The sequence below is a fragment of the Sprattus sprattus genome (genome assembly GCF_963457725.1).
Source record: "Sprattus sprattus genome assembly, chromosome: 9".
Taxonomy (NCBI): Eukaryota; Metazoa; Chordata; class Actinopteri; order Clupeiformes; family Clupeidae; genus Sprattus; species Sprattus sprattus.
The window spans coordinates 11,857,075-11,879,701 of NC_137928.1; the positions used below are offsets into that span (position 1 = coordinate 11,857,075).

At 45.4% G+C, this 22,627-nt stretch overlaps 1 protein-coding gene across 1 annotated transcript in view; it reads right to left on the reverse strand.

The window, feature by feature from the left end:
• Window positions 1–1,317: 1,317 nt before the first annotated feature.
• The window catches only part of frem2b (FRAS1 related extracellular matrix 2b), a gene marked incomplete at its 5' end in the record, with an annotated part of 77,497 nt that continues 56,187 nt past the window's right edge, over window positions 1,318–22,627 (reverse strand). The window contains 18 exons of the mRNA XM_080844637.1: window positions 1,318–2,201; window positions 3,048–3,194; window positions 3,468–3,655; window positions 4,229–4,355; window positions 4,706–4,840; window positions 5,122–5,249; window positions 5,436–5,540; window positions 5,960–6,152; window positions 9,063–9,394; window positions 10,161–10,292; window positions 11,201–11,504; window positions 12,706–12,861; window positions 13,320–13,450; window positions 13,829–14,011; window positions 14,363–14,527; window positions 15,568–15,765; window positions 16,042–16,251; window positions 18,348–18,497. Of these exons, the coding sequence (XP_080700763.1) occupies window positions 1,644–2,201; window positions 3,048–3,194; window positions 3,468–3,655; window positions 4,229–4,355; window positions 4,706–4,840; window positions 5,122–5,249; window positions 5,436–5,540; window positions 5,960–6,152; window positions 9,063–9,394; window positions 10,161–10,292; window positions 11,201–11,504; window positions 12,706–12,861; window positions 13,320–13,450; window positions 13,829–14,011; window positions 14,363–14,527; window positions 15,568–15,765; window positions 16,042–16,251; window positions 18,348–18,497 (3,542 nt within the window). The 3' untranslated portion in view covers window positions 1,318–1,643. The remainder of the gene's footprint in view (window positions 2,202–3,047; window positions 3,195–3,467; window positions 3,656–4,228; window positions 4,356–4,705; window positions 4,841–5,121; window positions 5,250–5,435; window positions 5,541–5,959; window positions 6,153–9,062; window positions 9,395–10,160; window positions 10,293–11,200; window positions 11,505–12,705; window positions 12,862–13,319; window positions 13,451–13,828; window positions 14,012–14,362; window positions 14,528–15,567; window positions 15,766–16,041; window positions 16,252–18,347; window positions 18,498–22,627) is intronic.

The window sequence follows — 22,627 nt, forward strand, 5'->3', positions numbered from 1 at the left end:
GGGACTGGCTGACGAATGCCATCAAAAGCCTGTTTTGAGGGCAACTGTGAATCTATCAGTCTGACAATCTATCACTCAGACAAATGTGACATGATTGACATCTATCATATATCTAACATATCAGATACCTTTATAATCTGACTTTACTTTTAATAAAATAAATAAATATCCAGGTCAACAATTCAATAAGGACAATATCTGCTATATTTACCACACAACTTGCAGATACAGATGACAGCAAACATAGAGTCATTGATAGACTCTGTTCCCTTTAACCTAGTCCTATGGATCAGCCCAAACCATTGTAGTCCTGCCGACATGTTTTATCAACACGTTCACATATGTTTAAAATATATATTTATGTATAAATATATATTAGATAAGCTTTGGATAGCAATGTCAGGAGACTATGCCTACAACACCACTCTGGCATGACTAAAAACTGGGACACAAACCATGTCCTCGTCAACTAGACTACCAAAAGAACACCTTTAATTAGACGCATGATTTCTGTGGAAAAGAGTATGAAAATATTACAGTGGCCTTGACCACATTAGATAAAGCAGGATCATGTGCCTGACTGATCAGCTGAAGCAGGCCAGACTAGCTGGCTTTCTCAATTAACTCCAGTCCCAACAGATGTGTGATGATAGGCGTTGATTAAGTCACACAAGCAAACAGAGAAGAGATGTAGCAGAAAAACATGTCAGTATGTATGTGTGTGTTTGTGTGACACTGTGTAGGTAGATGTAGATGATTATGTAGACTTGCTGCAGTAAGGGTCAACTTCACTCATTTCATTAAAACCATCTTGGTGTGCTTGAGTATACTTGCAGATAACTGATATTCAATGTGATTCAAAGAATGCATGCAAAATAAATCAATGACCAATCAAAAAAAAAATGTGTGTTAACACGATTATTTGAACTAAGGGCACATTTCCTGTTTGACAATACAACCATGTGCAATAATAATAACAATAATAATAAAAGAAATGCACATGATAAATGGTTGATGGCACTGAAGAATTACGCAGAAGAGTAAAGCACAGTCTAACACCTGTGTAGCATTGAGGTTGTAACTTTTATGTGTCCTCTCTTAACCAAGAAGCAGTCGTTGAATTCTTCCCCTATCAGACAGGATAGAGGTCCTCTAGCACCTTTGGATCAAAAACAAAGTTTCTTTATTTGGATGATAAAACATCATAGACAACAAAGCCTAGGACCTCTTCCGAAGCAGACTTACCATAAACATGAAGGTTAATAGGGTACTGTAGCATTGAAAACCGCTCAAAAGAATCAAACAGTGTGACCGTAGAAGTGCTTCAGTGTTTCAAGTAAGCTTTTCAGTGTAATCCAAAAAACATGTCAGTGAAATTGAGGACCGCCCTTGGGAGCCACTGCAGGGTTCAGTTTTGTTTTTGTTTTTCCCTCTCTCCCGCTCACACCCAAGTAGGTAAATAAGAGGCACTTGCACAAACAAACAAACAAAACAAATAACACACAAACACAGAAAAAAAAATAAACAGGTACAAAACGAAAAAAAAGTCAAAACGAAACAACGGCGACATCAACAAAATGCATCAAGGTAAAAGTCTGTGCCACACGGGGTTGTTCTTTTTTTGCTGTGTCCTTTCGATCCCATCAGACCTCTGAGCTGTCATCGCTGGCCTCTGGCCCTCGCACCACCATCGGCTCAGTGCTGCTCGACGCCCGCGGTGCGGCGCCGGATACTTTGTCCTCCTGCTTGCTGCGCGACACCATCACCGCGACCACCACCGCCAGGAGCACGGTCAGCAGCACCCCGACCATCACCCCGATGATCATGACAAGCCGCTCGTCCTCGTCCGTGTCCCTCTGGTTCACCTCCTGCGGGAGGACCCCCTCCCGCGTCTCCCCTGCCCTCTCCCTGGCCGGCTGCCGTGGCTGCTTGCTCCTAGAGCGGTCCAGCGCGATGTGGAGCATGTTGGTGCCACGGCTCTGGTCGGCCCCGATGTTGTCAGCCACGGCAGGCACGTCGTTAGCTGACCTCCGCGACCTTCCACCCGTAGGGAGAGCTAGGTCGGAGGTTAAAGAGTAGGGGTTGAAACTGGAGCTCAGGCTGTGGTACTCCAGGCTCCTCTTGCCAATGCCACGGTTGGCGTTGTCGCGGGAGCGCACAGTGTAGATGGTGTGGATGTACCACTCCCTCCCAGAAGACACCTGGAGATGTATTAGCATAAGCATTAGCAGCATAGGCAGCTATTTTTATGACAAAAAGCTGCACAATAACTGCGAGAGTTTTTTATAGCTTTTTATAGCTTTTTTTTTTTTATAGTTTCTTATAGCAGTAACTGAATATGAACCAAACAAGAGGGTCAAAGAACGGGAGTTATAAAGAGAGTTAGAGGAATGTATTTTAATGATATATTTCTACGGTATAATGATGTGTGTAATTATAATTCTGTCCTCATTAACACATTTGAGCTCATTCGAAAGCTTGGCAGAGAGCCAACAGAGAACTTCAAGTAAACAGGCAGAGAAGCTGCTTGGAGTTCTTTCATTTTTAGTTAAATTGTTCCTTTGATGCACTGCAAATGGAGGGCACATAACTAAAAACACTTTGAGTTATTTACTAATTAATTGCCGCAAAACTGTATCTGGAGGTTAAGATATCTTGATGATAGCATTACACTGAGCCTCTAGAGGGAGCTGCTGCTTTGCAAAACACAATGGTTGACAACATACCTAGGAGAGTTCCATCCAGGGTGATAAAATTAAACCCACTGAGTTTTGTAGTCTTATATTACATTTTAAGAGGTATACAAACATTTCCTTTTTTTAAATGGTCAGTAAAGTGTTGAAAGGACAGCTGTTTACCAATACAAAATCACTTTGGAAGTTGCTGATTGGCCAACCCACATGTGAATCCTACTAATGAACTAATGAATGATTTATTGTTTACAATTATTAAGAGAAAATTACTTAATGGAAATCTCAAAGTGCACAGCTGCACCACTGAAAGAGACACTTTAAGAAACAGTGTGGAAAAACGAGAGCAGTACCCACCTGGAAGAGGGGTGCAGAGTCGACTCTGAAGCCGTCTGAGCCTGGCTGCCTCACTAGGGGCAGGGCGCGGGGGTCGTCCACAGCCAGAAGTGCGTTGAAGCTCACACTCCCGAACGCCCTGGCCTGCGTCTCCGGCTGGGCCTTATCCTGCACAGCACACCCGCAGACACACTAATCAACTTCTGCACAGCACACCAGCAGACAAACTAATCAACTTCTGCCCGCTCATTCCCACTGATTCTATTTGCTCCCAGGTGATTTTATTCAGAGAAACTTCATTTCAACAAAATATACCATCTCGACCGAACATAATTCAGTAAAGGCCGGGGCTCGGCTCAGAGAGGCTTGATTTGATTTGATCCGCTGCGATTCAATTGGATTCAGGTCTGGCTCTATCTCTCTGGGCTCTTATCCACTCACCACGATCTTGAACCTGTGGAGCAGAGAGGAGGCGTCGGCCAGGCAGCCGTACTCCAAGTTTTCTGGGTTGTATTTGGGCACGTAGCCATCCGCCCCCGTGCACAGGAACACTTTCTCGATGTTACAGATGAACGAATCTCCCAGGTTCTGCACGGGGTCCACCATCACACGGCCGTAAATGATATCACCTACAGGAGAGGCCAGATGGAAGACTTAGTTGTGGTGCCCTCCAAGCTATAGGCACCTAGGACATTTGCTCCCAAGTCTGTACTTTTTAATAGAGGATACAATAATTTGACAAAGCGAGTGTCCATTTCTTCAGTGTGTTGACCAACACAAATTCACTGCCTAACAAACAGTATATATCATCCTAATCAGGCTATTTCTGACAGCCTGTTAAGAATCTATATATTCTTTCTGATGAAGAAATGCTGAATGCTGTGTTACTGTGTTGAGGTGCATGTTGGTGTAGCTGAATGCTGTGTTGGTGTGTCAGGGATGTGCAGAGCATCTGAGCTGAATGAACGTCACAACAACAGTGACAGTTCTAGAAGAGTGCGCGCGCTTGTGTCAGTATGTACCCTGAAGAGTGTGTGTGCTCGTGTGTCAGTATGTACCCTGAAGAGTGTGTGTGCTCGTTTGCCAGTATGTACCCTGAAGAGTGTGTGTGCTTGTGTGTCACTATGTACCCTGAAGAGTGTGTGTGTTCGCGTGTCAGTATGTACCCTGGAGAGTGTGTGTGTTCGTGTGTCAGTATGTACCCTCTGCGAAAGCTGTGTCGGTCTCCTGGCCAAAACCCATGGACCCGTCAGACAACCACAGAGTCCTCTTGGACAGCAGCAGCATCTGAGTGTTTAGGCTGAACTCAGCCGCCACCGGGTCACTCACCTGTGTTTAAAACACACACACACACACACACACACACACACACACACACACACACACACACACACACACACACACACACACACACACACACACACAAACACACAAACACATGCACACAAACACACTCACACACACACACACACACACATATACACACACATAACAAACACCACCCAGAAACATACATGTAAGTGGTGGAAAACATATCTAGAGACACATACATACAAAGGCATTTTCCAGACAACATCTGAACATGTACAGCCCCCCCCCCCCCCCCCCCCAAAAAAAAAAGCCAGTAGCCAAAACAGGGGAAGAACATTTCAGGCAAACAGTCATAGCAGGAGCCACACCTGCTGGAAGCGGATGTCAAGGTCAAAGGTCACAGGCTCCCTGGGGTTGCACACAGGTGGGATGGTGTACTGCAGACTGGCGGGGGCCGTGCAGGGGAGCAGCTTCACCGTATACGTGCCGGAGTAGTCACGGATCTGGAGCACAGCAGAACATAGCAGCCTTGTCAGCTCATGATGAATGTCTGTCTACGTATGTCTTGTGTCTAATGGCGAAGCCTCAGCAACACTCCATAAGAACTTTATCAAGGAGCAGACCTCAACTTTTTCTGCACTGCCTCCCCAAAATGAATAAATAAGCTAAATATATAATAAATAAACTCCAAACACCCATTTAAAACTACAGCAACCAAACTAAGTACAAGAAATAGATAAAAAAATAGGCAAAGCTCAATTGATATGTAGAGAGGTTTTCTCACAGAGAAGTCCGAGATGAAGGTCCACTGCTGCATGGGTTGGTTGTAGGTGGGCTCACTGCGCACCAGTGTAAGGTTAAAGGTCACGCCAGGGTGATCCGGACACATGACCATGGAGGACAGAGAGGATGCTGGGAGATCAGAGAAAATGTGGATGAATAATATTGTAGGATATCAGCTCAAAATAAGATTCCAAGACCACTAAGCCGAAGTTGTTTGTGTGTGAGGGTGTGTGTTAGTGTGTGTGTGTGTGTAAGTTGAACTTTCTCTGTGTGTCTGACTGACTGAGAGCATCTATTTGAGAAGGGTAAACTCACCTGAGTGTGAAACGACAAACAGACCCCTGAAGCGCGCCTCCGTGCGGAAGTTGACCACCAGCCGGCCCTGCTCATTGATGCGCATGCTGCTGGGGTACATGGCCCCTGAAACACCAAACCATCCAATCACCACTTCAGCTGCAATCTCTGAGCTAAATAATCTCCTCTATTGAACGCAGCTCACACAGCAGCACACGTGTGTAAATCATCCCTGTAAGATGCTGATTGCTGAACACTGAGACCAGTCATCTCATCACGCCCACTCATCTGCCGCTGTTTATCTCTCCGCAGTCTCTCTCCATCACTCATTTACATTTACATTCAGTCATTTAGCAGACAAGTTTGTCCAAAGAGAACAGCCAAGCTACGAGCAATATACCTAGTGTAACAATAAATACTCCTTTACATAAGAAATTGAAAAACAAAAATAGAAAAGAAAAAGAGGTATGAATGTCACTGCTGTAAGTGCAAGTTAAGCGCTAGTCGAAGTGCCAGTTACTCTAACCACAAGTCCCCCTTCTCACCTTGGAGCTCTGCCTCTGGTGGGCTGCCAATGCCGTCCTTCCACAAGATGGCCGTGTCGTAGACGAAGGTGAGTCGCAGCTCGGACTGCAGGTCGAAGTGCTGCCAGCCCCCGGCGCCCACGGGCGAGTGGAAGACGTAGGACACGTGCAGCGGCACCCGCAGGGTCACGTAGGACTGCACCAGGTTCAGCACCTAACATACGGAGAGGAACAGTGACGTTCCTGAGACTGATCTGACGGGCTGTTTGCAGTAGACATTGAATGTATCATTGATTCAGATGGTTTGCGTGTCTGGTGTGTTTCTGTATTGCGAGTTGGGGGGGACAATCGCAAGACATCTGACCAATATTGTTTACTAAGCAAAATAGATGTTAAAATAAAGTTCTACAGCATCAGGCCATCGACACCAGGCTCACTTTAGATGTTATTATGGTCAAACTGTGGTATTTAAGTGAAGTGCTGAATACGTTTATAATAATGAGCAAATAAACAAAAGAAGAACACGTTCCTGCTCACTCGAGACACGCAAGAGTAGAGATCCTTCCAAGTAATGATATCATTCAAAGCCATGAGAGGTAAAAAGGGAGTTTGTTATGAACTTTTAAGTGGAGTAATATAGCATTTTTAGAGGCCACTATTCCACACAAACTCTTAAATTCAACTTCATGTAAACCATTAGATGAAGTGCAGCCAGGGGAGATCTCTGGGTAAATCTGTTTATCCACTGAGCTCCCACCTTGACATTGGCATTTACCTTCCAGACATTCCAGAATGATCTGTGCTCCTTTGCACTCCAATAAACGAGCGTGCACATACATCATGGACATTAACCAGTCCAAAAACACCCAGTGCTTAGCAATTAAGATGGCGGCCAGCCTCACATATCATTGTCATTGATTTGTATGACTGATATTTGTGCTTGTTCTTCCTGTTGTCGGCGCTAATGATCTTGGCAGACTCTTATCGTCCGGTATCTGACGCGGCCTGCGGGGGAGGACAAGCATAGCTCATGTAGCCGGCAACCTCCTGCGAGAGATTTATACGCCCAGGCATCCCTCTCCTGTGTGACCTCTGACCCCTGGGATATGCCTGCAGTGGCGGGGGAGTCGTGCAGAGGCAGGCCTCTGGGCCCCGGGGGTGCCGGGCGCGGGGAGAGCAAATACTCAGCAAGGGTGTGTGTGTGTGTATGTGTTTGTGTGTGTGTGTGTGTGTGTGTGTGTGTGTGTGTGTGTGTGTGTGTGTGTGTGTGTGTGTGTGTGTGTGTGTGTGTGTGTGTGTGTGTGTGTGTGTGTGTGTGTGTCTGAAAAGGTCCAGAGGCCACAGAGAGTTGAAATGCAGGTGCGTGTTTCAGGCTGACTGTAGCATGTCTCCACACAGGGAGCCTGTCTGCCTGTTTTTTATTTTATTTTTTTTGTGCTTTTCTGTTGCACCGGGCGGGGAGGTTGGAGAGTGGTTTGTAGTTCGGTCTTGTTTTGGACTCTGCTGCTTTGGGCAACTTTTAAGAAAATCAATAAATATGCTTGGCAGCCATCACGCTGGGTTTTATTAAGTGCTTGGGAATAATAGAAAATTGATTTTAGCTAATGCAATTGGACAGGGCCGAAATGAAACAAAAGGATCTATATCAGGGTAAGTAATTTATTCATTTCTATCTTTCAAGTCTGAACTGTGCGGCAAACTACAATGTTGTCACGGACACAAAACTCTGGACATAAAACTTTGGCGTTCATCACTCATGCATGTGATGTTGAATTCTCGCCACTAGGTGTCACTGTGGCTACTGTATAACAGAACAACAATAATTCTGCCAGGCTGTGTATTGCTGCAGGCCACGATACTCTACTTTTCAAAAGCCATTAGCGGCTGAAGTCTTAAGCTAGAGGGGAAAAAACATCCCAATGAAATCACACATGCCATGTTAGATAAATGCCAACTCTAACCACACTTGATACTACTTGGAAAAAAAACATACCCACACCCTTTAGGATACCCACTGTGTGGGTCTGCCAGCTTGTATTTGACTGCAACACCCGGGTCAGCGCTCAGTGCTTCGGGGAGCTATCGGGAAGAGGCTACACTGACGGTCTCCAGCTGAGGTGATGAGTGCTGAGGGTTCGCGCTAGCCTGCCGCGGCCCCTTGCCCTCGCGGCGCCCCCTCCGCGACACCTTCTCACTTTTAATTAACTGCCAGCCAAGCTAATAGAACCCCCGTTTCCACGGTGAATGTAAACAGCCAGTGTGGCGAGGCATGCGAGTAGGGAGGCACGGGGAAGGACCTGATCGAAGATGGTAACACCCCCCTCACACACACACACACACACACACACACACACACACACACTTTCTCCAATGACTGTTTTAAGAAGTGTCAGAGAGAGAGAGACACAGAGAGAAACAAAGGGGGATGAACAAAGGGGAAAGGCAAGAGGGAGCCGTAAAGCAGCTTTTATGATCCGTCTGTGGGTCTCGCTTTCTAGACCTGCCATTCCAGGCGGAAGATGTATGGCAGGAACCCTGGGAAGAGGTAGGTGTTTGTTAAACAGCGGTGGCCGCTGCTGTCAGAAAATGCGGGCGATGTAATAGTTTAACCTCGCATCATGCCCGCACAGGGAGCCTGGATTCCAATGGGCATTCTTACAAGCCACTTCTTTATACGGTCTCACAAAGCCATACTGACTCAAGCAGGAGGCTTCAGTTTTAAAAGGGTTGTAAATAACCTTTACCACAAGACGAGACTGAAGAAAACCACCAAACCACATAAAGAGACAAAGAACGACCAACTGATGAGGAAATACTACATTTCCCACAAAGCGGAGGTCAGACTTTACTGCTGCGAGACACCACTAGTATGTCTTCCCCAATTGTGACATTCCATCGCAACAGAAGACAGCCTGACAGTTTCATTTCATGGGCACTGAACTCTGGTATTTTATGGAGACCTTTGAGGCTTGGAATTTTTTGTGTCTTTATGAAAACACTGTTGAGGTCCATTTAAACAGCCAACAGGATGACAAGGGTACCACTTTGTGTGCAAACATATCCATCCACACATTCTTAACCCCTCCAACCCCCCTTCAGATCTGTTCCGTCCCCCCCCTCTCACCTGTCCGTCCGTTCCGATGGTTCCGCCGCAGTCGCTCAGCAGCTCGGACATGTCGTAGTAGCTGACGAACTCCCAGAGGCAGGCCTCCAGGTTGAGGTTGCGGTAGAAGCGCAGTACGCTGGAGCCCCTCAGGGAGGCGCTGTACTGGTAGGGCGCGGTCTGGCCGATGGCCTCGGGGTTGCGCGTGGCCTCGGTGAGGAAGCCGTGGCGCGTCTGCACCTCGTGGTGGTCCAGCAGGTTGGAGCAGCGGTGGTTGCCCACACGCGTGCCGTCGGGGCTCAGCGTCAGCTCGAAGTTGGACAGGGGCCGGGTGGAGACCACGGGCAACATGCCTGAAGGGGTGGAGGAGAGGAGGGGAGAGGAGAGGAGAGGAGAGGAGGAGAAAGAATGGAGAGGACAAGAGCCAGGGGAGAGGAGAGGAGAGGAGAGGAGGAGAAATAATGGAGGACAAGAGCAAGGGGAGGGGAGAGGAGAGGAGAGGAGAGGAGGTGTGAGTAAAAGAGAGGAAGACAGTAGAGAAGGCAGGAGAGGGAACATGGTTTGAAGAGTAAAGAAAAAGACAACAGTTGAGTGTAGAAGAGGGGAAAAGAGAGGATGACAGCAGTTGAGTGTAGAAGAGGGGTGAAGAGAGGAAGACGATAGCAACATAGAAGAAAGGCATCAGATTTGGCACAGCGTAATAGATGCACACTAATACAACAGCAGAGAGAGTGAAGACTGCCCACTGATGCCACAAATAGATGGCACCAGTACAGGACGAGGACACGAGGACCCAAGGGAACAGGTAACGCGAAGCGCAAAAAAAAACCCCAAACAAATAAAACAAAAAAAAACAAGACAAAGGCAGAGGACTGCCTGTGCGTGAATGGGTGGTGGCAGAACAACCGCTGCCACTTGCGGCTTCTCATTCCATTCGAACGAGCCTGCAGCACGGCCATCTGTGAGGATCCAATTAATTATGGCACATTCCCTGTGGCGCATCCCAAATGTGGTCAATCTCCATGTCTTTCATGAGCAGAATCAGTGGACGACAGCTACCCCCAGCTACCCCCCCCGTGTACACCCATCCCCCCTCCCTGCCCATCCCCTGCCCCTCACCGTCAATGTGTGGCATCGTGACAGTCAGCTTGATGAGGTTGGGGTGGTCCGGGTCGTCGGCTCCCGTGTAGCGCAGCCTGGCGGAGAAGGGCTCGGCGCCAACCGTGCCCACTACCCGAGGCTGGCACATACCTGACAGGGCACGCGGCAGGGGTGAGATCGTTACAGGTGAAGTCATTATCAAACGGCTGCCAAGCTCATTCAGGCGCCACGCACACACACACACACACACACACACACACACACACACACACACACACACATACACACACACAAACACACACACACACAAACACACACATACACAAACACACACACAAACACACACACCTGCAGAGATTAGTAATACAAGACTTGGAGTAATAACACGAAACGTAATAACGGAAGCACAGAATCCTCTCGACTGCACAAAAGAAACCACTGTGTCCCTCACTGTTTCCGGCGTTTTCTCCGAGGTGGCTTTGTGACAAAATGAGTCAAATTAGCTGCTCTCAAGTTGTTAGAAGAAAATGATCCCCCTTGCGGCTGAGACTTGCAGAACAGAGGCTTTATGCCCTCAGCTCATATTCCTCCTCCTGACAGACAAAGTACACGCTGCCAAGGTCAGCTGTTAAAAACCCCCAGACCACGCAAGCTGATGTATGCACAGACTGTAGCGTGGTGCAGACAAGGGTAAAAAGTGCTCTGGAGAAAAGGAGTCTGTCTGCCTGTGGAGATTGGTCCTTGTCTATAGCCTTCATGGCTGTTTTCAGCCGTGAACACCGCATTCATTTTTGTTTAAGATATTATTGTTTGGAACCATGAGCTTATGAGCCCTGAGTTATTTAAGGACATGCTATGTATTGGCCCTGCAACAAACCTTTACACAAACCCACCCTATTTGATTTGTTTTGGGGAGACATCTTCAATGTCTATATGGTGTGTATGTATATATATATTATAATGAGCTAAGAACTGTAGAAATGTCTGAACAACTTAAATGCATTTCTTCTATCATGGCAGAGCAGAGGCAGAATAGCAGTGGTGCTTGACCCCCTCACCCTCCTCGACGCTGATGGACGCCACGGGGCTGCTCAGCTCCAGGCCCTCGTCCCCGTCGCCGTTGACGGCACGGGCGGCGCACTGCACCCGCGAGCCGGCCTGGAAGTAGACGGAGTCCAGCGTGATCAGCTTGGACGAGGTGAAGAAGGTGTCGAAGTCCACCTCGCGCATGGGGCTGGTGACGCCGTCTGGTCCTCTGGGGGCGCTCACGAGCCAGCGGTAGCGCGTCAGCGTGTCGTTGATGTTCTCGCTCACGCAGATGGAGCCTGTCTTGTCGAAGTCGGGGTACTTGGGGTTGCAGGCCTGGAGGTGAAACAGGTGACAAAATGTGTTTATTAATAATAATAATAATAATAATAATAACAATACTGCTACTACTAATAATAATAATAAAATAGCGCTTTTCTAGGTACATAAAGATGCTTAAGTTTACAACACAATACTGTTAACTGCTGATCATTATTTATAACTCTTTGAGGCTGGTGGTAAAATATTTTTTTTGTTGTCAATATGGCCTTTAAAGCTCTGTGTGTTTTTGTCCTAGAATCATAAAAAGAACACCCCCAGAAACCTTTAATCTCTTACATTCAGTATATGCCACTTGTGAATCAATGTTTTTTCGTTAGGGGAAATATACAAAAACATCAAGGATGTGAGACTACCTAAGAAAGTCCAACTGGCCTGTGACGTCATAGGGTTAAGTATTCTTAAGTTTCTGTATGGTGGTTGTTTCCATACTATGTTATTCTTTGGGTTGTTTGGGTATGATTACTTGTGTGTGATGTTTAACCACTAACACAGGGCACATCTTGTATAACTTCAATTACATCTATGAAGTTTTACTAAAGTTGTACAGCCTGGCCCACTTTTTTAATGAATTCACATTAATGATTTAAATTCTTGGTGGTAGTATACTTATTTGCTTCTTGGTAAGGGGAGCATGTTGTTATCGATCAACATTCTCCAAAAATGTATTTAGTTTATGAATTCTGTATTTACTCTGCCATGTGAGCGTATGCCTAGTATACGTCTGAGGCTTAACTGAATCTCTAAGACAAACATACAAACAGACAAACTTTTCTTCCTTCCGGGGACGTTTTTCATGTAACATATTATCCATTCAGGCAATGGAATTCTTTCTGAGGTTCTCTTTGTTATAGCTCCGTTAAAGACAAAAGAAAATGAATGACATCGGATGACCTTTATCTTTTTGGGGCTACAAAGAGGAGCTGACTTCCCAACAGTAAAGTTCAATATGAATTAAATGGCAAAAAAACAACTTACCGAACAATGTCATGTTGTTGTTTTTATCTGTATACGTTTATCTGTATAGAGTGACCTTGCCTTCTGCTTGTTTACATATGAACATGCCAGACATTGATAGACATTTAACCTCAACTGACTGAACACAACCTGGTCACCAGAGGTCAACAGAGAGTTCATGCTACTTGTGGGATCAATCTATTTGAACCGACATGATTGGCCATGGATCTGAGGTGCTTACCGTCACACAGACCACCGGATATCCAGATGACGGGAGGGAATTCCTGTTCCTGCTGGTGTCATCGTACTGGAGCAGGGACACCACTATGGGCACGGAGGGGAAGGTGACGTCCGCCATGCTGTTGGTTTCCTCGATGTAGATGATGGCTTTGTTCATCTGTAGTAAAAAATCACCAGAAACACGGTAAAACACATTGTACCACTGATACCACAGTATTACAAGCAGTAGAGGAGGGTGCTCAATAAGCCATACTAATGAATGCCATACAGGCAAGACTGAATGGACTGAACAGTGCAAAAAATACCAAAGATGGACGGACAAGGCACGGTAAATCAATTTGGATAAAAAGCACAGACAAATATAAAAGGAAGTGGTGAAATGCTTCTAAATCAAAACATAAAAACTCTTGCCAAGGTCTCACTCCACGCTAGCACTCAGCCTGAAGATTTCACTCGGAGCTCTGTGTGAGTTGAAGGGCTGCCTGGCACACAATAACGAGGAAGGGATATATAGCCGGGTCTAAAAATGTCGACAACAGTTCCAAATGTGTCTGTGACTGGTGACTGGAATGGCTACAGGAGGAGCAGAAATTAGCAGCAGGCTCTTGTGCCCACCTGCGTCTCGGCCACCATGTTCTCGTCAGGCTTCAGGTGAACGGTGAAGGCCTCTCTCATCTCGCGCACGCTGTCGTACAGGATCTCCACCTCCACATAGTGCTGAGTGTCGCCCGCTCTGAATACGACATCTGTCGGGGGCACAAAGTTACAAGAGACATGCAGTAATTGTGTAGACGTGCCTTCAATGACCCTCTGGTTCATTAACACTTTCTATAAATAAAGGAAACCTATATTTTCCTTTCTGCTTTGAGCTCAGCGGTATTTTTCTTTGAGAAGTGTGACATTTTTCTTTAAGAAATGCTAATTAGCCTTTAGCGACTGTCAGAACAGGCTGCATGCAATTAGCACAAATTACGGAGGCGTAATTCCCTCATTAAATTTGCATCAGTCTCAACCACCATGCTACCTGTGTGGAAACTGGGCTCCAAAACCCCTCAACTCACTGTCAAAATCAGATATCTTTTCAAACGTTTTCAGTTATGTATGTCCTGTTACGGCACCCTTACCCTCAGACACTGGGTGGTAGTCCTCCCCCGAGGATGCAGAGCCGTCCTTGGTGTGCACGCGCACCACAGACACCTTGGATGTGTCTCCCACACGGAGCACCGGGATCTTCACCACTGACACCTGGCCGGCCACCTTGGGCTCGCTCACACTGAACTTTGTCTCCCCAAACTTGATAATGGCCTCTGATTTCACAAACAAAAGGAGGACAAAAGACTACATTACCCACAATTCCAAGTGCTTACCTAGATCACCAGGTTTTTCTAGGCATGTTTGTTCCTCCATCCCTGAGTGATACAACATGAAGATGGTAACCAGACCTCAAAACTATTTGAAAACTGTAATTAACTCAGTTCAAGAAGACCATTGTAAAAGATAGCTTCAGGCATACAAGGCAGTTTAAAAAAAAACGGAAAAACTGCCACGCTTACTTTGAATGAATATTTCAAAGTGTCCATCATGTGTAACAGGTCTGTGTGGGAGGGGTTGCTGTGAATGTTTACATGGCTAGAGGGGCTATCTGGGGAATGTCTTACTGTCAGCGTCATCCTTGATCTTGACCAGCGTCTCGTTCTGCGTGCCGATGGAAGCCCCGAAAGGAGACTCGCTCCTGGGGCTCCCCAAGACCAGCCTGAGCTCCTCCACCTCCTCGTGCTCCGTGTCGTCCACCAGTGTAAGCACACATGGCTTCTCTACCTCACCTGAAAGAACACACACACAGACACACACACACACACACACATACAAACACACACACACACATACATACACACACACACACACATACAGACACACACACACACACACAGACACACACAGACACACACACACACACACACACACACACACAGACACACACACACACACGCATACAAACAAATACACACACACACACACACACACACACACACACACAGACACACACACACACACACACACACACACACACACACACACACACACACACACACACACACACTCACACGCAGAGAGAGACATAGGTTAGGGTCAATAGGGACACAATGCTTTACCATCCGAGAGATGGGGCAAGCACAGACTCAGCCAGTTCAGCTGAAGCTGTGTCTTTCCAAACTGCAACTCTTAACTCGCTCTAAGGTGCTTGCTGATACATGTTGACTAGTGTTGGATGACCCCTCTCCATTTTAGGCTCAAGTGCTTTAGGTCCAGTTGTGTAGATTTAGCCCGTACGTCAACCATTCCCCCCATAGACAAATTCAGCCTGGGATTCGCAATCATGTACATTTCTAACTTAAGCTGTTCTAGTTCCTGATCGACAGTCGTGCTAAGTTAACTTAGTGATACATTTTCTAGCTGTTCAAAGATCCCCTCTAACTAAATTCCCAGGGCACACGAAAATGCTTGGAGCATGCTAGGCTGAGAAAAAGGAACACACATACTGATTTTCAGAGGACCAAACACTACCACAACTATATTTCAAAGTTTTAATTACCCCCTGTCGGATCCTATTAAAAACAGCAGGGTGTCGTCAGCAAAAACAGATTGTGACACCTATGTAGACAGAGGGTTCACACCAGACTCATTTCCATCCCAGCCTCCACTGTGTTCTCATTAACTTTAATTATTAAAACCATTACTAACAAACATTGAGTGCCATTTTTGGACATCAAATAAAACTCCCAGTGGCACCGTTCAGCCTGTTGAACCGAGTCTCTGAAATAGAGAGCTTAGATTTGGGAGTGAGAGCTTGTGAGTGTTTCACCTGGCAGGAATGTGATGATGGAGTCGACGGTGTTGGGTCTCTCATTGAAGTCCATCATCACCTGGGCGGTGCCCTGGCGTGTGTAGCAGCGCACGGTGGATCTGTAGCTGATGTCGCCGCTGCGGTAAACCAGGGCGGAGATGTGCCCATCATTTTCATTGCCCATGTACATGCCATCCCGGAACTGGACCTTTGGCACTAGGGAAGACGAAGGATGTTGGAATGTTAACCAAATTCAGACTGCTGCCCCACTGTATTTGTGCTTCATCTGGTAAGATTGAGACGGATAATATATATTTATATTGTTATATTTATATATTGTTTGCCTCTTACTAAAAGTATCAGTAAGATGGATTCAGAGACGTATCAGCTAAACAGTGTGATGGAAATCGGAAGAATCAGATGGCAAATTGGGACTAGTTGCGTCTTAACGAAGCTGCATTAATGACGAGCACTGCCAGGCTCTGCACTCACAGTCAGACACGGAGTCGTTAATGAAGATGGTGGCTTTGCTCGGCTCTCCCATGATGCCGTTCATGGGCATGCGCAGGACCAGATCGAACTTCTCGGACCCCTCCAGAACCGGCTGGCCCAGGTCATCCAGAATGGTGACCCGGATGGTCTGCATGGTTACCCCTGGGGCGAAGTCCAGGTTCCGGCTGATTCCAACGTAGTCCAGACCAGCTGCAGGGGACAAACCATCATCAAGCAAAGGCAGGTCTCACCCCAAGAAGGAGCTGCATAGTTAATTGTCACAGTCTTTTCCATAGTTCTGTATATATAATTATACCTTTTTCACAGTTTATCAAATTTAAAGTGCTTTATTTTATCCACATATTTCATTATTGTTCCATTTTTGCTCAGGAACATCCATTTTAATGGCAGCAGTAACAAAGTTCTCCGGTTGCCCTTGAATTAGCTGCACTAATTACATTTTTAATTAAAATCAGCGTCCGAATGTGATGTAGTTGCCATTTACACTACAAATGAGGGTCAATAAAAGTGCAGGACAATCTGAAATGACAGTCACACCACTAATTAGTGAAGCAATTATGAAATATTCATCATTTCTCAATAATTCATTTTTTGGCCTCAGTTTCTTGTGTTTACCGGTCGCAGCTAGTTCACAGCTATCAGCGGGGGAGCAGGTTCTGGTATTCCTGCCAGTGCCTTCAATCAGTGGAAAGATAGAGTGGCATTTATGTATACCTGTTCATAGTGATAAGCCCAATTGGACACCAGCGCAGCCATCAGCTAACTTTGCTTTCTCACCTGCTGATAGATACACAAAACTCATGCCCCTCCATTTGTTGCGAGTTTAAAGGCCAATGCAGCAGGACGCATGTTATCTTTTGCAGGCACGGTCAGATTATTCATTGCTGTGGTTCTGTGAAAGGGGCCCTAGTGATGACTTCCTCCCTTCACCCAATCTACAGCAAATCTACTGTGTGTCTGCGGTGGCCACGGGAGCATGTCAGCGGGGAGACTGGATTTCCACCCCAGACGCCAGAGATTAGATTAGTGCAGAAACAATATTTGATATTTGCAGTGTGGGAGGGGAGGCAGGGAGCAGCGGTGAGACCCAACCCCCCCCCACCCCCCAGGTCCTCTGCTGGAGCTAGTAGCTCCTGTACTCCACCCGCAGTACCCCAGACCTGTTCCATCAACGACCTTCATTGCCCACAAACACACAGACAGATTCACACACAAACACACACACACACACTGACACACACAGTCAATAATTCAACTCGCTGCACTTGAAGCCTCACAATCCGAGCAGGTCCCAGACCTGCACCTCCCAAAACCTCCCACACACAGTCAGTAGTAAGACACACACACACACACACACACACACACACACACACACACACACACACACACACACACACACACACACACACACACTCTCCCTCCTTTCCTGATTCTTTCTCCCTCTTTCAGTCTCAGCATATCTCTACATCCCCCCCCCCCTCTATCTCATTCTCAATCAACTCCTCTTCCTCTCTCTCGCTCTCTCATTCTTTCCCTCTCTTTATCTGTGTATCTTCACCTCTACTCCTCTGTAATTTATTTCCCTATCTCGCCGTCTCTCTCCCTCTCTCTCCCCCCTTCCCCCGCTTGTTCAAGGCAAACTTCAGCCCCAGGCCTGTGAAGTCTTCTGCACGCGTGTTATTGGCACTGGCATCCTTCTTCTACGTGTCACGTCTCTAGTGCACATCACTCCATCCTTGATAACAAGCTCACTATTGATCTGAGACGGTGAAGAATTCCTTACAGCCGAATCAGAGTTGTGTTCAGAACTAAATAAGGCAGTAAGCAACACAATACAATGCCCTTTTGACTGTTATTTACAGATAGGAGTTCTATAGTGCCCTTACCTTTACAGACTGACATGGTAATATGGTTAACGTTTAGCTATGGGTACCATACTCTCTTAAGCTGTGAATGGTGTTACTCTCCTACAAATAAGGCTGCAGTCTCGCACTCTTCTGCTCAATTCCATTAAGGAATTGTTCAGAGCTCTTTGAAGTGGGATCTTTCTGCTGGACCTTAGAAAGGTGTTCTCTTTGTAGCTATCTACAGCTAGGACTACCCCTAGGAGAACAAAGAGTGTTGCTAGGAATAGAAGGTTCTTTGAATTGAAAAATGGCTATACAAGAAATCAAAGACTTTTCAAGACCAAACGTAGAGCAGAATGCTGTCGGTACAGAGCGAATTCCACTGGGGTGTGATCTTTTGCTTGATGAACGTTGCAGCTTGGCTCTGGAGTTCCTTACCTTCAGCTGACACGGGATCAGTTTTCCGCGAGCGCACAGTCACCGTGCCCACCTTGGAGAGGTCCGTGCCCGTCCTCCATACCCGCACCTCCACATAGCCGTCGCTCTCGTCCACATGGTATTCCGTATCACCAAAGTAGAAAACAGGCGCTGTGGACACACAGAGGGGAAAAATATAAGTCACCAGAGCCATACTGAAATAAGGTTGTTCCATATCGCTTCCATACCAAATGGATACCGGCCATCCTTATCTTCCAATAGTGTTATCCGTGGCTACTGCCAAGCTCAGAGCTACACTATTTATTACCAAAGGTAAACAACTGGAACTTTTCATGGATATTGAATTCAAGAAAACAGCCAGGTTTATTTATATAGATCGGATTGTTCCGCCAACAGCAACCTAGAGTGCTTCAAAGTGGCAAGAAAATCGATACCTGGCATCAAGTCTATATGGGCCATTCTACCGAATTGGTGCAAAGTCAGGTCGGAAATATTTTGATTTTTTTTATGTTTTATTCCCAAAACTTTGTCCGTATGTATATTGTACCATATCTAAAGAAAACTTATCTAGTAAAAGAACAGTCAATTTTTATATTGTATTTTCAGAATGTGTTGGAATGTTTTTCCTCTTCCAAAAATTGTCACTACCGAAACATCACATTTACTATAGTAAAAAAGTATTATTATTGACCTGTTCAGATTGTGTTTCCTTCCCTTCTCTGAAGAGTATTTTTACAAATATTTCTTGAAGGTTTTTACAATGAAATTCATAAAAATGAATTTTTTACCAAACTTTCAAGTTCAATTTATACAATTCATCAAAATCTAAGTGCAATATTTCTTTGTACAATGCAAAATACTGATCATATTGATTCCAGAGTTGTTCATTGATGAAATTGAACATACATTAATCCAATCAGTATCATAACAATTTAGTTGATTACTCAATATACTTAATTTTTTACAAAACATCCTGTGTTTCGGTAGTGCTGCACTGTTTCGGTAGTGACATCCAGTGTTTCGGTAGTGACTGCACTGTTGGATGGATGTTCATTTCTCTCCCAAAATCTTCCAAAAGGTGCTCTGGGCCGCCCTTTAGTCCACACAACACATTTATTTAAAAATTATGGGATTGAACTACTTACCATTTCATTTTGTCACTACTGAAATCATCAGGTCACTACCATATGTTTCGGTAGTGACTGTTTCGGTAGTGACAATTCTAGCTAACTTTAAGCATAAATAAAGAATTCTAACAAGCACACGGCATGCAAATACATCTTTGAAGAGGTGAACACACATACAAACATAAGATTTTCCATGAAACCCCAAAAGGTTTACTTAATTGAAGAAAACATGCGTTTCGGTAGTGACAATTCTTAAGGTTACACGTCGATTTTCAGACTTTGGAACACATTTATATAAAAACTATGGGATTTAGCTACTTACCATTCAACCATGAGGGACAGAGATGCAGTGTCACTGCATGGTCAAAAATGCAGCGTCGTGGCTAAAACACAGGCTCAGCCAATGGACTAAAACTCTTGTGTTTCGGTAGTGACATGAAAACTAGGGACATGATTTTTTGAGTATAGAAAATTGATTTTTAAATTAAACCCACAATAAATCTAAATATTCCAAGTTCTGTTTCAACCCAATCATAAAGATCTTTGAAATGAAATCATTGAAAAAAATCAAAAAAAATTGAAAAGTGTTATTTAAAGGCATTGAAATTTAGATGTCAGGGTTGGGGACAGCTACTTCCCAATAGAAAGTACCCTATAAATGATGATTTTGTATATATTTAGCTTATCACTATCTCATGTAATGCATTGGGTTTATATAGACCATAACATTTTCTAATTAAAAATCTATGCCTAAATACCTAATTGTTTTGTAAATAGTTTTTATTGTTGAGGGACTGCATATTACACGAATTTGGTAGAATGGCCCATATAAAAAACTTAAGATAATAAAAGTGAAAACTCAAAAAGACTTAAAAAGAGGTAAAAGAGAATAGGCTGTGATAAGAATAGACAATAGGACCAATTATAAGAGGAAGGATTTAATAATAGAATAAAAACTAAAGGGCAAAGAGTCAAAGAGTTCACTCCACCATTTCACCCGTTAACCATATTCCAAGGAGAGCGGCGAGCACAAGATGCAGTCAGCATCTCCAAAAATGTGACTTTTCACCAACCTGCATACCCTGAGAAAAGGAAGAGCCTCCGTCAAACAGTTAGGCTGACCTGGGATCTGTAGGTATGATGGAAACGGGCCTGCCGATCATGTAATCTCTGTATCCTCTTAGGTATAATTACATGTGAGCGTGCATGTGGGTAGAGTGGATTTGTGTGGGCATATACTGGCACTGGTTCCTGGGCTGTAATTGAGGTGCTCCACGGTTGTTTTACACGTGTTCATTACAGCATACATAAAACGCTGCTTTAGGGTTTCTTTACTGCTTGAGGCATAATTCCATTTTGCTGGAGTTTCGTTTTCTTTTTTTTTTTCCCTTTAGGTGCATCAAGCTTAGAGGGGAAATAAGTGGTGGATGGAAGTTAAATGAAAGAAAGAGAGAGAGAGAGAGCGAGAGAGAGAGAGAGAGAGAGAGAGAGAGAGAGAGAGAGAGAGAAAGAGGGGTGGGGGCCGGGGTATACAGAGGGGTAGTTCTCATTGAGTATATGAGTGATCGTGTTATCAAGATAAAAAAAAGACAGACCTAGAAGGACAAGAACAGAAAGAGTGTGTGTGTGTTCTCAAAAAGAGAAAGGAAGAGATAGAAAGACAAAGAGCAAGAGGGAAGAAAACACAAAGAAAGAGAGAGGGAGCAAGCGAGAAGAGAGTGAGAGAGTGAGAGAGTGAGAGAGTGAGAGAGTGTGCTCTGCAGCTTGACAGGTTGTGTAGAGGAAGTCAGGACAGAAGTGCCAGTCCGGGCCTGTCTGACTGCAATTAGTGCTGAAATTCCTCCACAGCCTGACTCCTCTGCTGTCACGCACCTCCCCCCCCCGCCCCTCACTCCCCCCACCATTTCCAGCCTCCCATCCACGGCTCCTGCCACAGTAAAGGCTGGCGTTAACTCCTAACTCTCCCTCTCATTCTTCCCCCTCCCTTTCCCCCCCTTGTCGTTTTTTTTCTTAAGTCCAGGGACGAGCTGTCAGCTAACGCTAACTTCTAAGACTGACGGGTGCTGAATGAAGGTTAGCCTCCCCGGAGCTTTTTGACATCCCCACAGGGAGGAAGTCTGGGTAAACGCTGAAAAAATAAACACGCATCGCTCTCTGGACGAGCCATTCCTCCATTCTGGGTCTAGAGAGGATTCGGTTTCAACAGGTGATGTGACCTCAGCATTGAGGATGAATAAAGGAGGTCAACTCCACACACACACACACACACACACACACACACACCGCCTGCGGAGCACACATACACCTATTGTTTCCTGGAAGAATGCACAGTGACAGCTTATGTTATGGGTTTGTAACCATGTGAAGCTTCAGAGGGATTTCATCTCACAATGAAAGGAGATCTGGTGGTCATTAACTGCATAGCATTCTTTTGGGTTTCTGTCAGAAAAAAAGACATATCAAATATGATGTGTTGTCTCCCGTCTAGATTGTATATGGTCCATCACAGAATTCAAACCTATTCAAAGCCGTATGGACCAAAACTTCATATATGCGGACTTTTCTCAAATGCACTTCAGATGATCTTGAGTCAAGTCACTCATCGCTTGTTTCACCTCCATGCAATCTTTTACTCCCGTGTGTGTTCACTGTAACTTTTCTTTCTGTTTTTTTTTTATTTTTCATCTCTCTTTCTGCAAGTCAAATTGCAACTCGAGGCAAATGACTGTCGGGCATAACAGCCTTGAGGCTCTGCCTGTTCGCTGTGCAAAAAAAAGATAAGAAATTCAGCTGGAAGCACTAATTATACTACAAAGCACAAACAGGACAGAGGAAAAAAACACAGCTCCCCCTTCATCTGGGTAGGGGAGACGGCCCTGCTGACACATGCGGTGGGTCCGAGACGTCAGCGTTGGCAGTATCTGAATCTGCAGGCAAATCAAACACTGCAGGCGTTAGGATGCCCTCAGCAGCGAGTGTAATAGGCCCTGATTGCTTGGGCTTAGCAATGAGGGAACCTGGTGTGTGTGTGGTTTGTTGTTGTTATTGTCTGCACGCGTGTGTGAGTATGTGTGTGTGAGGGAGGGAGACGGAGTGCATTCGAATGAGTGGCTGTTTGTGTGTGTGTGTGTGTGTGTGTGTGTTCATAGCTGA